Source organism: Sebastes umbrosus, chromosome 22 (assembly GCF_015220745.1).
Source record: "Sebastes umbrosus isolate fSebUmb1 chromosome 22, fSebUmb1.pri, whole genome shotgun sequence".
Taxonomy (NCBI): Eukaryota; Metazoa; Chordata; class Actinopteri; order Perciformes; family Sebastidae; genus Sebastes; species Sebastes umbrosus.
In genome coordinates this window covers 8197126-8214186 of record NC_051290.1, presented here as the reverse complement: position 1 = coordinate 8214186, position 17061 = coordinate 8197126, and the positions used below count along the sequence as shown (strand labels likewise).

Below are 17061 nucleotides of genomic sequence, written 5' to 3'. Positions count from 1 at the left end.
AATATATAGAGGGCACATAAAGTTACTTATATACATGTTAGTCATGTCTAGGTATATACGTATCTCGGCTTTCATAGCATGTCTTATAGTTATATACTTTAGTTTTGTTTAGTATTGTTCTGATAGCATTGCTGTGTTTTGTGTGTTCTGGAGTATAATTGCTTTATTGTGTCCTTGAAAGAATCAGTAGCAGCATTGGCACAGAAATACAGGAACTCCTGAAGGGGGAGGCGTATTTTCCAAAGGAGGAAGGCTCATTTCAGCACTTTAATTACGACATTACTCTGAGTCAAATCATACGTAGATGTAAACACAGACATCATTCATCTTACTGACCCCCACCCCGAAAGACTGACCCCGAGGAGCTCACTGACAGGCTGGGTGTTAAGGACGGGCAGTAGTGGATTATGATTGTGACACATTTCTAACAAGCTGAAAACATGTCTGTGTGTAACACTATACTGTGGCGTGTCTGTTCTACTTTAACCCTATTGTGGATCTGGACGTGGGAAGCTGGCTGTGACATTCAAGCAGAGGAGGGTGAGTGCTCAGGTGTTTTACATTCAGGATGGAACAAAGTTTCTATTATGCAACTTTAAAATGCTTATTGATGGTATTACCATATATTTAAACTCATTCCATTGTTTGTCAGGAAGTGTTACAGGAAGTCTGGAGTTGATAAAAAGCACTGTGTATAAAATAGATTAATATATGATCATCTTTTAACTGTTGCCTCTCCATACACACATAGACAGTGACTGTATCCTGCCAAATAGGAATAAAAATCCCCTCAGACAAATTACAGTCTTTTTCAAATATTATAATGCATATTATATTAAGAGCGTGATTTTATTTTGTGCAAAATGCAGTGGTAGAAGAAGTATTAAAATCTTGTGAGTAGGTAGCAATAACAGTGTCAAAAGTATTATTACAAGCAAAAGTTAAAAAATTATCAAAATGACAAAAGTATTACCAGCAAAATGTAATGATTGTATCAAAAGTAAAAACTTTGTTGGGTTATTTCTATTGATGCATCACTCTTTGAGCAGCAATTTAATGCTGCAGCTGGTCGAGGTCGAGCTAATTTGACCTACTTTATACTGTTGAGTATATAGTTTACCCTATACCACCTCATCATAATCTGTAAACCAATCATATCTTTTTATGTAAAATGAATCTTAACAACTGCCTATGGCTGACAGATATTCGTAGTGTAGTAAAATTTACAATAATTCCCTCAAATGAAGGAAAAAATAATATTAAAAATAAATGTAGCCATTAATTAATTGTTAAAATGTGACATAAATTGATATTTTTGTTTTAATTTACGTATTTATTTATTCTTCTCTTTAATTTTCCCTTTTATTTATTTCTCTATTTATTTTTTATTATTTTTTTTACACTTTTTTTGCATTTATTTATTTATGCACAATTTTTCCTTTTATTTATTTCTCTGTGTATTTTCATTATTTTTTACATGTATTTATTTATTTATTTTTGCATTTATTTATTTATTTATGCATGATTTTCCCTTTGCTTTTCACCCAAAATTATTTATTTATGTATTATTTTCTTTATACATTTCTTTACACATTTCTTTTTACACTTCTTTATGCATTTCTGCCTCGTTACCATCCTCCATACAACCCCAGTGAACATCATGTTTACAGCGTGGGCTGATAGGAAAGTACCATGTTTTTTCAAGAGGAAAAAATATTAATTAAAAAACTATTGCAAAAGAATGCAAAAGTATTGTGTAACAAGTCCACAGCCATGCTAGTGTCATGTGAGCGGTGCAAAATTCACCAACTGACCTCCAGATATGTGGATGAAAATGGGTTCCATGGGTACCCACGAGTCTCTCCTTTATAGACGTGCCCACTTTATGATAATCACATGCAGTATTTTGAATGCAGTATAAAGAGGGATGTGTTATTATTATTATTAGGTGTTATTTTCGCCTATTCTAAAATGATGTGTTTGAATATTTCTGCATACTGGGGTCCCTAAACAGTCTTGTAATTGCATAAATTCTCACTGTAAGGCTGAGACTCTTTTGGATCCAATGAGTCCAACTGTATTCATGTGTGATGATGTTAATCCCCATAGTAGACATTTCATTGTAGTGAGACCATTTTTTTTAAAACTTGACCTCACTGTATAAAATGACCTGTGGTGATAATCACATTCTCATGAAACTTTACAGCCACAAACTAGAGAGAGAGCGGTTTCCACAACAGAAGTGAAAAATGCAAATCTTGCAGAAATCTCCAAATCACAGCATGGCTTTTTTCTATAGTGTTCCTCAAGGTCTTGGTGTCTTAATGTGGTATTCTGGAGGGATTTTTCATAATTTTTTTATCAATTCTTGAGGTGAACAAAATGGTTAAATTTAGCACCAAATCTGTGTAACAAATGGTATCAACCCAAAGATTGCTGCAACAATTTATGAGACGTAATAAAGCATGGGAACGGTCATCATATACCTCGTGTTCAAAGCCCTGATACACTTTTCAAATGTATGACATGAGAAATTTTGTGTTTTTTAAACCTCAACGCTATTCTATCTCTTAGATAGATAGATAGATAGATAGATGGATAGTTACTTTATTGATCCCGAGGGAAATTTAAGTTTCCAGCATCACAGTTCCATAGTGCAGACATGTTAGTAAAAAGACACAAATAAGTAATACAGAGTAAAAATAAATAGTAAAAATGAATATAGTGCAGGGTAACAGCTGTGATACAGGACTATTAAAAATGTGAATATAGTGCAGAGAGTGATATAGTGCTGGATAATAAAATATAGGAGATAAAGATATTAAGAAATGTCAAATATGGAATATAACGCGGGATAAAAACTGAGGTAGAGTTTTTTTTTTAAATGGACTAAAGTGCAGAATAAGCTGTACATTGTTTGTAGAATACAGTTATGGATGACCCATTTCTAATAAGTAAACCTATACGTGACCTTTCTCTCCTTTAACTGAAATATTCTCATGAGATTTGATGATAACATTTCGTGAGAACAAAAATAAATCCACTGAGCTCAGCAAAATAGATTTATATCTAGGAAGAGGAAGCAAAGTCAGGCACCACCCTGATGAAGACGTGTTGAGATCACTTAGGGAAATTGGGGGAATTTTTCTGTTCTGAGTCAAGAGCAGACTAATCCTGAGTGACATAATGTGATGCAATGTATTGTTCCAGCCCTAACCTGTCTATAGGTTACAATCTGCTGTGCTGCTGGAAATAAGCTGCTGTTGTATTTCAGTTTGGTCAGTAAGAGTTGACTCTCTCTTTCCTTTTCTTTTTTTAGTGGAGATTTTCCATTCAGATAAACAGACCAGACTGGAATGGACATCTGACCCCCGCAGAGAAGTACGTTGGGTTGCTAAGTGACACGTTTGTATCATGTAAAACACAATTGAATTAATCGCTGAATAATGACATTACAAGAGTTAGACCTAATTGTTAATTGCTAACTGTATGAACATGTATTATTCCATTTAATCTATATTATAACTGTGTAATGTGGTACGTTATTAACATAGCCTATTCATTTCAGCACTTTATTGACATTATCAACCATTAATTATGGTATGGAAGCTGCTTGTAGCTGGTGTTTTATGTAAAAATTTATTATTTAAAGGTGCTAAATTCAAAGCATTAAAATAGCAGCAAACAAGTTTCAGCTATGTAAAGATATAGAGAAGTAATATCTACCTGAGCAGAGAATAGAGTGCTACAGGAATGAGTCCTAAAACCCAGAAATGAGTTATCATTTTAGCACTTCTGGTTCCCTCGTCTGGAAGTCAATGGGTTTTTAGTTAGATGTCTGATATAAGGTCTGTGGTTAACACAAGCTGAAGAGATTAAGACATTAAATACATCAATAAGCACCCCAGCCATGAATTTTTAAGACTTTATGTGTCTTAAAAAAGGCGGTTGCTAATAAGTGGCTAAATGAGACTACTAAATGTCATCACGCCGACTCGTCCTCCTTTACAGCCTCGTCGTGTATACTCGCGTTCATGTGACCGTGGTGTAGTTCGTTTATAGCCTAACATTAGCTTTTTACTTCTGGCGATCATCATAAAAGTGGTGTTTATTTGTGGAGATTATCTTGCTGAACAAAATTTGTAAGTATCATAAAGTTTGTTTGCCACAGAGCTTATTTTCTGTAATTATCCAAAACCCAATGGAAAAAAATCCTCATTGGCTTTTAGTGGAGGGAACCAGGGAGATGCTAACTTCCTGGTTGGCCTACAAAAATGCGTCATCCCTGGATCACTCTGTGAAGTCACTCTCCCTCCGTGTTTGGGCCTTGCTGTGCTTTGTTGACATGGCCGGGCCTATGCGTGCGTGTTTTTAGTGCATGTGAGTCTCTCTGTTGGCCGCCGCTCTACGCTTCACAAATGGCAGTTAAAGCTGATTACGCCATCCCGACCACTGTTAGCTCTGTCAACACCATCGGCGTCATTTGCACTGTTAATGCCTTTAGCACCGTTAGCTGCTCTGAATATGGAATTTTGCACCTTTAAATCATAAGATATGAATTTGGAAAAGTAATTTTAGATACCAACTATCTCACAAATCACAGTAAATTAATAATCGGTCTTGAATAACAAGTGCTTAAGTTTAATTATCACATTATGTATATTATTTATTTATCCTGTTATTCCTATCTTCCAGGTTTAGTCTTGAGTCTCATCAGGGTTTTAGTGTGTGTACCTGTAGTTCTACCCTGCAGCTTTTCACCGATGCTTTTTTTGCTTCTTCCCTATCACTCCAGTGGACTGATGTTCAGCTCAGAGTGGGTACATCGAGTCCGGTGCCTGTGCTCCAGGCTTGTGGAAACAGCATAAGGAGAACTGTTTTAAGCAAGTGGATGGAGCGGAAAGATGCCCACTATCTAATGATGGATATTTCATTCGCCCAAGAAGAGGAGAAATCTGGTCAGCTCGGTCCGCTACAAGTTCACCTTTTTGGATCGGACACACCAATCACAAGATTTCCAACTAGCGGGTCAGTCCTGGACCTTCAGACCTCCAAGCCCTTCCCTGACACAGTCGCTCATAACCAGCTAACCAGCCAACTGAACCGCAGCCTGGCCTTGAGCCTGGGCTCTGTCAGCCACAGAGGCTTCCATCTGGCTTTCTCCTACTCAGGAAGATGTGTGCTGGTATCATCCATCAGACTGTACTACAGGAAGTGCCCTGACACCGTTGCTCACCTGGCCTTGTTTAAGGGGACGGGGGCCATGTCGGGTCCCGTGACGGGTTCCTGTGTGACGGGAGCTGAGGAGGATTTTCCACCTGTCAGAGAGTGTGGTGTGGATGGAGTATGGGGTCCACAGCAGGGAGGGTGTACCTGTCCTCCCGGGCATCAAGTCATAGATGACACCTGTCAAGGTATGAAGGTTTACATTTTATTCATATACCAGTAAAGTATCTGTGCTGGCACAACAATCAATACCAGAATAGTATGGATGACACATTTTCTGCTTTACTGAAGAGAAAACAAAAACACACTTCTGAGAAGTTAGAAGTAGTTTCAGAGTTTAAGGTTGTGATTCTTGACTGTAAATATTTTTTTCTGAGAATTCTGGCTTTAATTTCAGACTTCAGATTTTTTCAAAAAAGTCTAAGATAGGCCTGTCAATCGACTGAAATATGTAATCTCGATTAATCACAAATTAATCACACATTTTTTTATCAGTTCAAAATGTACCTTAAAGGCAGATTTGTCAAGTATTTAATACTCTTATCAACATGCGAGTGGGCAAATATGCTGCTTTATGCAAATGCATGTATATATTTATTATTGTAAATCAATTAACAACACAAAACAATGACAAATATTGTCCAGAAACCCTCACAGGTACTGCATTTAGCATAAAAAATATGCTCAAATCATAACATGGCAAACTGCAGCCCAACAGGCAACAATAACTGTGTGTCAGTGTGCTGAATTTTGATTTTGTATGTATGTTTTTACTAATGTTTTTATTTTGCATTTATTTTCCAATTCCTAACACAATGCCATGACAATGAGTTGTCCTAAAACACACGACAAATTATGATCTGGTCCACACATGTCACCGTGACAACATTTTATTTTTGTCCAATGTTTCTGCAACAGCTGGCAGCTAAACAAGGAAGTCATGAGCTGACTCAAACATTTCCCAATACAAGTATCTTGGTAAAAATAATCTTGGATAGAAGACTTTCACATCCTCTTCACCATAAAAGTCTTCCTCCTACATACAGTATTTCCTGTGTGTTGATCAACAATCATTCTCAGAATCCTTCTTCTGGGAATACGCACAGCAAATGTGACAGCCATCTGGTTATTAATTCCTCGAGGCATTTAGGTCTGGACCATAATCTGTATATACAGATGGCCGACGCGTCTCCACTTCCTCCCACTGTACAAACGTGAAGCCAAAATATCCCGGATACGGGAGCTGCCATCTCGAGAGGTAATTTGGAGTCGGAGTCTGCGCAGTAGTGATCGGGGCGGTGGAGCCGCGGTTTCGAGGTCACCCGCCCGAACCAATCGTGAGCCGCACAAACATCAGCGTGATAAGAACTACCTAAAATTACAGAAAACATCTTTGGAAAAAAATTATTTGACGTGTACTTAGATTTTTTTAGTTTGACCCATGTCCCATCCACTAACATGGAGAGGGTGGGATTTATGACCTATACTGCAGCCAGCCACCAGGGGGCGATCCAGATGTTTTGGCTTCACTTTTGGGGAGCTGTCATGTCATCCATCTTTACATAGAGTCTATTGGTGCCTTCAAATGGGGGGATGTTTACAGAGTCCTCTTGTGGCATTCACAACCTCGTAAGTTTCTGAAAGCTACGAGTTCACGAGTTGTGACGTGTTTGTTGACGTTGTCAGAAATGGCGGAGGCCATAGAAGTTCATTTTTCTGTACATAATAAGTGAATATATTGTAATTTTAGTCGTTTATGGTTTTTCTTTGTAATTATACAATATGTCTGAGGAAAATGTTGATATTCCCAACGGCCTCTTCTTTCTCCTCTGTCATTATGCCTTTGCATTTCCTGCATTATGTTACCCGCTTGCTAACTTGCTAAATTGTTAGCCTCTGTGGCTTCTAGACGCCGACAGTAACAGTGACAGTTAATATTGACATTGCTTAGAAGCGGTGTTCTCACAACCCAACCACTTGAATGCCAAGCATATCATGTACACGACTTCCCATGTTGTAAACACGAGCTTGCGAGCTTCATTTGAAGGCCAACTTTGCCAGACTGCCACTAGTGGAACATAAAGTAAAACTGAACTGAAACTGCATCTCACAACCCAGAAGACATTATATAACCACATTAGAAAACAAAGCTTTTCACAAACGCTACCAGTATCAGTGGTAGTTAAAGAGACATTCACTCTTTCTATTTCACCAGCATGTAGGATGGGCTACTACAAACCAGCCAACAATGAGAGCGCAGAATGCCGGCTGTGCCCGCCGAACAGCAGGACACACGGGGAGGGATCAGAGAGGTGCGACTGTCGACAGGGTTTCAGCCGCCTGCCAACTGACCCCGATGACCTCGGCTGCACCAGTAAGAAACACTCAGTGAAAATAAACAGCTGTCATCCTATTATAAAACTGATGTATGGGATTAGACATTAAAGCCCCTATGGGAATTAGAAAATTGTCAACTTTGGCACCCCCTACTTGTAGTATCAGAAAAGACACCGTAGCAGACAATAATGGATTATTTTTTCACTTGTTACTCGTCAGTGTTATCCATTTCTGCTGCAGTTTGATTATGTATTTATTGTAAACTGATTAATGCCACTTGTTGTCTACATTCTACTGTAACTGTATACATTCATCTACTGTAATGACACATACTTTGTAGATTATGCAGTCTCAGCATGTTTTGCTTCCCTGTCTTGTCCTCCACAGAGCCACCTTCTGCCCCTGTGAATCTAACAGCTAATCATCTCAATGACTCTGTGCTGATAATGACGTGGGATCCTCCTCATGACCGGGGAGGCAGACAAGAAGTCAAGTATAGCATCAAGTGCGAGAGGGGAGCAGATTCTGGCCATCAGTGGGAGGCCTGTAGGGACGATGTGGTTTTCCTGCCAGACTCGGCAGGGCTGACCGACACATCAGTCAGCATCACAGAACTGGATCCACAGCGCGACTACAGACTCTCAGTGCAAGCCTGGAATGATATATCCACCCTGCGGGGGGCGCCACCTTCATCCACTGCCACCGTTACAATGCACAGATGTATGTAAACCTGACTAGATGAAGTCAACACATTAGATAGTTCAGGAACAGTGAGCCAAATATACCTCCTTAAACAGGGAAGTGGCAGCCAGTGTGGTGAGAAAAAAATATGCAAGGGTTCAAATCTGGTTTCAGTTCCCAACCATGAATTTAGTTTCCTACTGTGACAGCAGGACTATGACACTTTTGAAACTCAATCTTCCTCTTTTAAGAGAAAAGTTGGAGTCATTGAGCCATGCTCAACTCAGCACACTAAGACATTTTGTTCCTACAGCCGCCAGGATTTGTCTGCTCTGCGGTTGTCAAAAATAGATTTTGCTCGTGTGAAACTAAAATCATAATATCACACTTACTGGATAATTTATACAAAAGTCTATTTATAAAACTATTTAAAAAGATATATATTTTTTTCTACTTAGTCGGCCACATTCTGTACAATTTGCACAGTTGCAGATAAAGATCAGGCTACACTATTATTAGTATTAGTATTATACTATTTGTAGAATTAGATTCCAGTGGCGGCTGCGTAGGATTGTTTGTGACTTGTGTGATCAAAACATTTCTAATAACACCAAAGCGTTGTAAAGTCCAAAAGTCAAAATGTAATGAAAAAAAGATAGATGTGATAATTTAAAAATGAAATATTCTACTTCAATTCATATTTGTTGGCATTTAGCCTTTCAAAAACTATATTTTCACTGCGCTAAAAACCTATATTCCCTGTATTAAAAGGGTTGTCTAGCAGCAATCTAGCAAATATTACATTACGTTTTCTTACAGGGAAAGTTCCACCTGTGGTACCGGTACCGGTGATCCCTGTGACCCCAGGCTTAAACATCTCAGAGCCTCCAATGGTTCCAGCTCTTCAGCACCAGAGTCGCTTCTCCATCTGGCTGACTGTTGGTGTTTTATCTGTCATCCTGCTGCTCATGGCTGTAATCCCCATCATTGTGGGTGTCCTGCGCCAGAACTACACTAAACTCAGGTAATGGGACCTTCCACTTCTGTTCCTTTGGTCTACTACTTTAAAGTTACTGTGAGTGAATCTGTCGTTGAGAGAGTTAGACGGGACAATAATCAAAATAACTACAGAACATAATGTATCCTGATAAAATTACAATGCTTCATATAATATAGACGAGTTTCTGAGGGCCGTCGTTGTGACACACACTGGGAGTAGAAAACAAATGAATGAGAGCTTATGAGGAGATCAATGTGAGTGGAATTTTGTGCCAAATCCGAAAAGTGTTGAGTGGAAATGTTCAACATCTCAAGAAGAAAACCTTCCAGCTCAAGAGTGCAGACTATTTGTATCTATCAGTCTGGTCAGAGCTCTGAATTTCAATAAGGTGGTGGATAGTTTTGCAGAGAAACTGGTGATGATGAAACACCAGTGTAAAGGTAAGACAGATCACACTGGCTCACTGTGCATTCATGGTTGTTTAATGGATATTGAAAAGCTGGTATAGCAGCAACGTGGAAAATTAATCATGTTGTTAAGCCCAGCATTTTTCAAAATCACAAGGTGTGCAGACTCTTTTCTTATTCCTGTGGCTGATAAACAATACTTCAATTCTGAATTGGAAGTTTCATATGAGTAATATTTTGTCATGTACACAGCAGACATCTAACATTATGAGTGTATGCTCTAACGTAACATATCTGTCACATATCACATATCAAATTTACCTCTAAAAAGTAATTTTACCACTTACCAGCAAGTGGCTTCATTTCTAAATACTGAAAATGTCCATATATATATATATATATATATATATATAGGCTATCCTGACACTGAAGCTATGACTTTTCTAACCCCCTGCTGTGCATGCATCCTTGAAACCTGACCATAGTTTGTCTTTGCAATAACTGTCAGTGTACACGAGGGGGAGCTCCACTAACTGTGGACTGGACACAGCAGCATGCTGGGAAAACGACAGGGGGAAGGTGGAAAAGATAACAGAAGTTACACAATGAGAGGGTTTTGTGTCGAATTTGAAATTTCTGACTTTGGTTGACTTTGGAGTAGTATCCCAAAATAAAATAATTAAAAAAAAAGAAGATATTGTAGCAGAAAGCAATGTAAGCTGTTACCTACTTGAAACATGTTTTAATATTGTCTGAAGATTTCAATCTTACTCCAGTAATTATCAAGATAAAATTGTATATTAACATAATTTTACTACCAAATTTTAATTTCAGCTGCAGCTGCTGTGGGGACATCAGTTAAGAAATTAATTTCAAGGAGTTATGATGCAAAGAACAGTTGTTTTTTTGCAGGACATTTACATCTATTTTGTAAACTGTAAACTTTACAAAATTAATTCCATATTTTCCCATTTGTGGTGATAACGTGATGATGAGTAAAATTTAAAGACAAATTGACTGATAATTAATTTAAAGTTATAATTTTTTCCCTTCAGATCTGACCAGGAATTAGAGCTTTTGCCGATGAACGCTGTAATTTCCTACCGACGTCCAGAGGAGATGGAGCCTGCACCCCCCCAGCCAGCCAACAGTAAGTGTCGTATTCCATTTGTTTGAACTTAGGAGGTATGAAAGGTATTGCACAACACATAAATGACATAAATCTAATCACATAAAAATACCATTTTATTAACATCAGTGTGATCAAAGTGATTTCCTGTTTGTTGCAGGGGTGGAGGGTGTGGTCCAGCTGTTGGAGGGGCTTAGCAGCACGCTGCTGGACAGTCTTAAAGAGGTCCTGGTGGAGAGAAACCAGCTCACCCTGGGCAAGGAGCTGGGCAAAGGTCAGTTCATGATTCCCCATCAACAATAATCCTGTCTGTCTGTAGGTTTACCACAGGAGTTCATTCCTTTTGCTGTATTACACCATAGAAATCAGATATCCGCTGTTTAAAATATTTCACCTGGGAGTAAAAGTGAAATGTTTTCTGTTCTCCAGGAGAGTTTGGCTCAGTCTATGAAGGGCTCTTTTCACCACAAGAAGGCGTGGACATCAAGGTGGCTGTGAAGACCATGAGAGGTAGGTATACTGAAATCAAACCCTTTGTCAGAACTCTGCTCTGCTACATCTGCTTTATGTAATTGTTCCTCTGTCCCACGCGTCTAGTTGGAATCCACAGCCACGAAGACTTGCATGAGTTTTTGAGAGAGGCAGATATCATGAAGAACTTTGATCATGAAAATGTGGTCCGACTACTCGGTAAGATATACTAACCTAATTCACTGTCCAGTGTTTTCTATTGGACTGTAATAACATACATGCCACATCCACTGAGTCCCTTTCTCTCTGCAGTATCCCAGAATCCATTGCATGCTGGTTGCTTGTTTATTTTTGGAGTGGGTTGGCATTTGCATAGAGTGCTCTAGGGATGACTAATTTTTGTAGTCCAACCAGGAGGTTAGCGTCGCCCTGGTTCTCTCGACCAAAAGCCAATGGGATTGTTCCATTGGCTTTTGGATTAGAGCAGAAAATAAGCAACTGAAATTAAATAAAATGCCTTTTCACAGTGTGTTTTCAGTTCATGAATGTTAATTGTAACATTCTTGGTTGCCTGAAAATGTCTTATTCAGCGTTCGGTTGTACTGAGCTCCACCCTCTCGTGTCACTTCTGGTTGAAAAAAAATAACATGGCCATGGCCAAAATGCCGAACTCGAGGCTTCAAAACAGCCGTCCACAAACCAATGGGTGACGTCACGGTGACTACATCCACTTCTTATGTATACAGTCTATGGCCTTAACCAAGTAATGTAAAATGCTCAAACATTTATTAGCTGAAAACTTTTTTGCCATTATTATTAAATCATGTGGCAGAAAATCATATTTGGGGAAACTACAATCTGTGTGACACAGTTTGTGCATATAGTTTTAGAGTCAATGTAAAGGTTGCTTAATGTACCCACAGACTTCTCCTCTACCGCAGCAGCAGCAGCAGCAGCGACCTTGTTGACAGATGTGTCTTTGTTCGTCCTGCAGGGGTTACTCTACAGAGAGAGGAGGACTCTACTCTGCCTGTTCCTCTGGTCATCCTGCCTTACATGAAACACGGAGACCTGCGCCGCTTCCTCATCGCTACACGATATGGAGATATTCCTATGGTGAATTGCAGTCAGCACATGCATGTACATGAATGGGGCTTATTGCAATGACATAGACAGACACAAACAAGGACAATTTTTGGTTTATTACAGCTATACGGCCTTGTTTTTCTAGCTTTGGCCATCCTCTCTAGTGGTTATAATAATATTGTACTCAAGTAACTGCTGAAATAAAGTCCAGCAAGATATCTTCCTCTATGAACTACTGGTTAATAGCACTAGCCTATCAAACTGGATTTTACAACTCTGCAAAGATATCATGCTGGCAATCAATTTTTTTTTTCCATTTTGTCCGTCTGTGTTGGAACCAATTAGAGAAACCCTGGCAGTAAATTGTACTTTAGTGAGCAACCTGGCGATAGATGAGAACCTGTAACCATGGCAACATGTACATATCAAATCAAAGATGCATGAAGAAAATGAAACTGTCAAAAGCACAACTGTCTTTAAAGCTGAAGTAGGCGAGATTGGAGCAAATATGATTAAAAAAAGTTATTTTTATGAAACGGTCGCTATATTGTGAAAGTAGTACATGAAACAGGTAACCTGAATAAAATCATGTGCCTATGCAAGATTTCACAGACCGGAGGAAAACAAGCAGTAAGAGCTGATCTGAGGTCTGCTGTCCATCTGCCGTCTATGAGAGCCGGCTGTCAATCACTCGTGTACTCCGACCAAACGGTCAAACTAGGCAGCGCTGATCAAATATGAATCAATATTATGTTACATTAATGCCTATTTCTCGCCAAATGTTTTCAGAATCATCATGTAGTGCACGGTTTAGCTGTAAAATGAGAAAGTTTGTGACCCAGCAGCCATGGTGAGATCAGGTTGAGATGGCTTGAAGGAACGCCAAGTACCGGTCACATGACACACAGCCAATGGGAACGCTCTCTCAATGAAATGACCTGTGATTGGTCAAAGTCTCCCGTCACGGGCTAGATTCTCTAAAGCCTGAAAACAGAGCCAGGAGGAGGTGCAAAAGTCTGGTTATCTCTCAGCACACTTGAAATACAATATGGTGAAAGGTTATTATGGAATTTTTGCCCAATGATGCCTAAAATATACTGCTTACTGCCGCTTTAACATGCTTATATCTGCACATTTGTGCGTTCGAAAATATAAAAAATGAATCACAGAACACACCCTTTCTCTACCCCGTCCTCCAGTTTGTGCCCCATCAGAGTCTCCTGCGCTTCATGATTGACATTGCAGCAGGGATGGACTATCTGAGCTCACGGGGGTTCCTGCATAGAGACCTGGCTGCACGCAACTGCATGTGAGTCCATCAGATGGGGAGACATTGAGAGGGTGGAGCTTCAAATGAAGAGACTCCTTGTTCATAATATGACTGTGTCTCTGTCCTCAGCCATTGGTATTCAACCATGGCTTGTGTCTGGGGGAAGGAAGCTGCTTAAAATGTTAATAAAGTAGCAGACTGAGGGCCTCAGAGGAGACGGTGTGTTTAGGGACAACATATAAAAAAACTCCAGAGAGCCCTACCTGTGCTCATTATGCATTTTTTTATCCACAGGCTGGGTGATGACCTTAGGGTGTGTGTAGCTGACTTCGGCCTGTCCAAGAAAATCTACAGCAGCAATTATTATCGCCAAAAAGTAGCTATCCGTGTGCCAATCAAGTGGATGGCCATGGAAAGCCTGTCTGAGTCTGTCTACACCACCAAAAGTGACGTGGTGAGTTCAGTCTTTTTCGTGGAACATCCCTTTACACACGTCACTGAGGATTGTGATATTCACTGAACGTCTGAATTTTGAGCATTGAGTGTGTAAAACTATGATTCTGTGTCCCTGTCCTCTCAGTGGTCGTTTGGGGTGACTATGTGGGAGATTGTGTCCCGGGGGAGGACTCCCTATCCTGGAGTTCACAACCATGAGCTGCTGGAGCATCTGATGTCCGGACACAGACTCAAACCACCCGAGGACTGTGACTACAGACTGTGAGTTCCTGTGCTCAGTCGGGGACATTCCTCGTTTTCTATTTTGATAATTTTGTTTTTTAAATATTGTGTTATATATCGATTAAAAATACTTAGTCGCGACACAATTATTGATTGTGATTAATCGCAAATTATCACTTTTTTTATCTGTTCAAAATGTTCCTTAAAGGGAGATTTGTCAAGTATTTAATACTCTTATCAACATTGGAGTGGACAAATATGCTGTTTAATGCAAATGTATGTATATATTTATTATTGGAAATCAATTATCAACACAAAACAATGACAAATACTGTCCAGAAACCCTCACAGGTACTGCATTTAGCATAAGAAATATGCTCAAATTATAACTTGGCAAACTGCAGCCCAACAGGCAACAACAGCTGTCAGTGTGTCAGTGTGCTGACTTGACTATGACTTGCCCCAAACTGCATGTGATTATCATAAAGTGGACATGTCTGTAAAGTGGAGACTCGTGGGTACCCATAGAACACATTTTCATTCACATATCTGGAGGTCAGAGGTCAAGGGACCCCTTTGAAAATGGTCATGACAGTTGTTCCCTTCAAAATTTAGCGTAAGTTTGGAGCGTTATTTAACTTCCTTCACAAGAAGCTAGTATGACATGGTACCACTGGATTCCTTAGGTTTTCTAGTGTCATATGATGCCAGTATCTTCACTCTACAACCTAAAGATCGCAAGTTGCGTTAATGCGTTAAAGAAATTAGCGGCGTTAAAACAAATTTGAACACATTATCTTGTCAACTTTGACAGCCCTAATTGATGATAAAAGGCATTAGGTGCATATCCCAAGAAAACATACAGTTCGGAGTCAAAGATAAAAACATATACATCTTCTATACAGAATTATGCTTTTTTTCCAGACTTATATTTAATAATAAAGGAAAATATGTATGTATATATACAGTTATATATACCTCACCCTGCCTCCTCCCTCTCCTTCCTCCATCTCACCCTAAACACAGTTACGAAGTGATGCAGAGCTGCTGGGAGAAGGAGCCGAGCCGCAGGCCTGGCTTTGGGGAGCTGTGCGAGACACTGAAAGGTCTTCTGTCGGAGCTGCCGGTGCTGGAGGCCAGCCAGGAGGCCGACTACATCAACCACGGCCTGGAGGCTGCTGCTGCTGTTGCTGCCTGTCAGGGTCCACAGACAGAGTCTGGGGGGAGATGGGAAAATGTCTACCTGGCTTCTCCTGTGGCGGGTGCTGGTGCTGCTGCAGCCAGAGAGGAGGATGCTGAAGTAGAGGAAGGCTACCTTAAGTATATTACTGACCCAGAATTTAAGTGGGATGATGATCACTAAAAAAGACTGTTTTTTTACAAGTTACAAAATGTAATTCTGTAAAACAGTATGTATATATGTATATATATATATACCATTTTCTGTGTGTCCTAGAAGTCATTTTCCACTGTTTGTTAGCAGTTTCTCACCCTCCACAAAAAAGACTACAATTCCATCGAGACCATTTTCAGGAAGTGACATATTTTTTTCAGAGGAAACTCAAAGGAGCAAAATAGGGTGAACAATAAACTTTCACTCATATCTTTTTTTTTCCAGGTTTCATGTCGTTAATCTGTTTTGTCACACTCTTAAAGTTCCACCCTGTTCGGCTAAATTATGAAGAAAGGTGGTCCGATCAAAAAAATGTAAAACATATTTATTAAAGGTCCCATATCGTGCTCATTTTCAGGTTCATACTTGTATTTTGTGTTTCTACTAGAACATTTTTACATGCTGTAATGCTCAAAAAAAACTTTATTTCCCTCATACTGTCAGCCTAAATACATGTCTGTATTTACCCTCCGTCTGAAACGCTCCGTTTTAGCGCATCTTGACGGAATTGCAACAGAATTGCGTTGCTAGGCAACAGCTTGTGTCCATGTGTACTTCCTGTCAGCTGATGACATTCACATACACTGCAACAGGGACACATTTAGAATGTTTACATTTAAAATTGTGTCAAGGGTCTAAATATTGTATATTCGTGACATCACGAATGGGCAGAAATCCTGACAGCTAGTTTCAAATGTTTTTGTTGTTTCTGTATACGGGCTGTGTGTATTTACTTTTGTACTTTCACAGTATTCATATAGGACTTAAGCCTGCTTTATAATAAAAAAAAAACATGAAAATCTTACTTTTTTATAATATGGGACCTTTAACTCTTTGCTTGTGGTTTTAAATACTTCAGTGAATATCTTGGCGCATTTAATAAAAGTCATAATATTACGAGAATAAAGTCATAACTTTCCGAGAAAAAAAGTCGGAATATTACGAGAATAAAGTCATTACTTTCCGAGAAAAAAGTCGTAATATAACGACAATGAAGTCATAACTTTACAAGTAAAAAATAAAATAACACGTAAAATTACTACTACAATACTACTATACATATATATACTATTATTATGACTTTATTCTCATAATTCTAGGACTTTTTTTCCGGAATAATATGACTTTATCCTCGAAATCTCAGATTTATTTTTTTCCTCAATGTGGCCCTATTACTCCGTCGTACCGTCGTACCATAGACCTACAACAATGATAAATAAAAAATGAAAATGTAAACAAAAAAACAGTTATTCATTTCCAAACAAACGCTTGAAAACAAGTGAAGACATTTTTATCTATATAATAAAAACTACAATTCCCAGCATCCCTCTAAATTCTCGATTCGTCCTTGTGTGTGTGTGTGTCTGAGTAGTGACACGTCAC

General features: G+C 39.1%; 1 protein-coding gene across 1 annotated transcript; it reads left to right on the top strand.

Moving 5' to 3' along the window:
• The first annotated feature begins 113 nt into the window (after positions 1–113).
• On the top strand, positions 114–16029 carry si:ch73-40a2.1 (tyrosine-protein kinase receptor TYRO3). Its single transcript, XM_037759641.1, has 15 exons — positions 114–540; positions 3320–3381; positions 4796–5414; positions 7442–7600; positions 7951–8283; positions 9064–9268; positions 10707–10801; positions 10941–11054; positions 11210–11290; positions 11378–11470; positions 12246–12367; positions 13537–13646; positions 13902–14061; positions 14188–14324; positions 15312–16029. Exons 1-15 carry the CDS (start codon positions 441–443, stop codon positions 15646–15648), a joined length of 2727 nt encoding a protein of 908 aa, XP_037615569.1. The 5' UTR covers positions 114–440; the 3' UTR covers positions 15649–16029.
• Positions 16030–17061: the final 1032 nt, after the last annotated feature.

Excerpts from the sequence above, each read along its gene's own strand:
- si:ch73-40a2.1 (XM_037759641.1), top strand. The coding sequence starts at position 441 with ATGTCTGTGTGTAACACTATACTGTGGCGTGTCTGTTCTACTTTAACC. Across the intron at positions 10,802-10,940 it reads ACCCCCCCAGCCAGCCAACA|GGGTGGAGGGTGTGGTCCAG; the intron begins GTAAGTGTCGTA and ends TGTTTGTTGCAG. Across the intron at positions 14,062-14,187 it reads ACACCACCAAAAGTGACGTG|TGGTCGTTTGGGGTGACTAT; the intron begins GTGAGTTCAGTC and ends CTGTCCTCTCAG.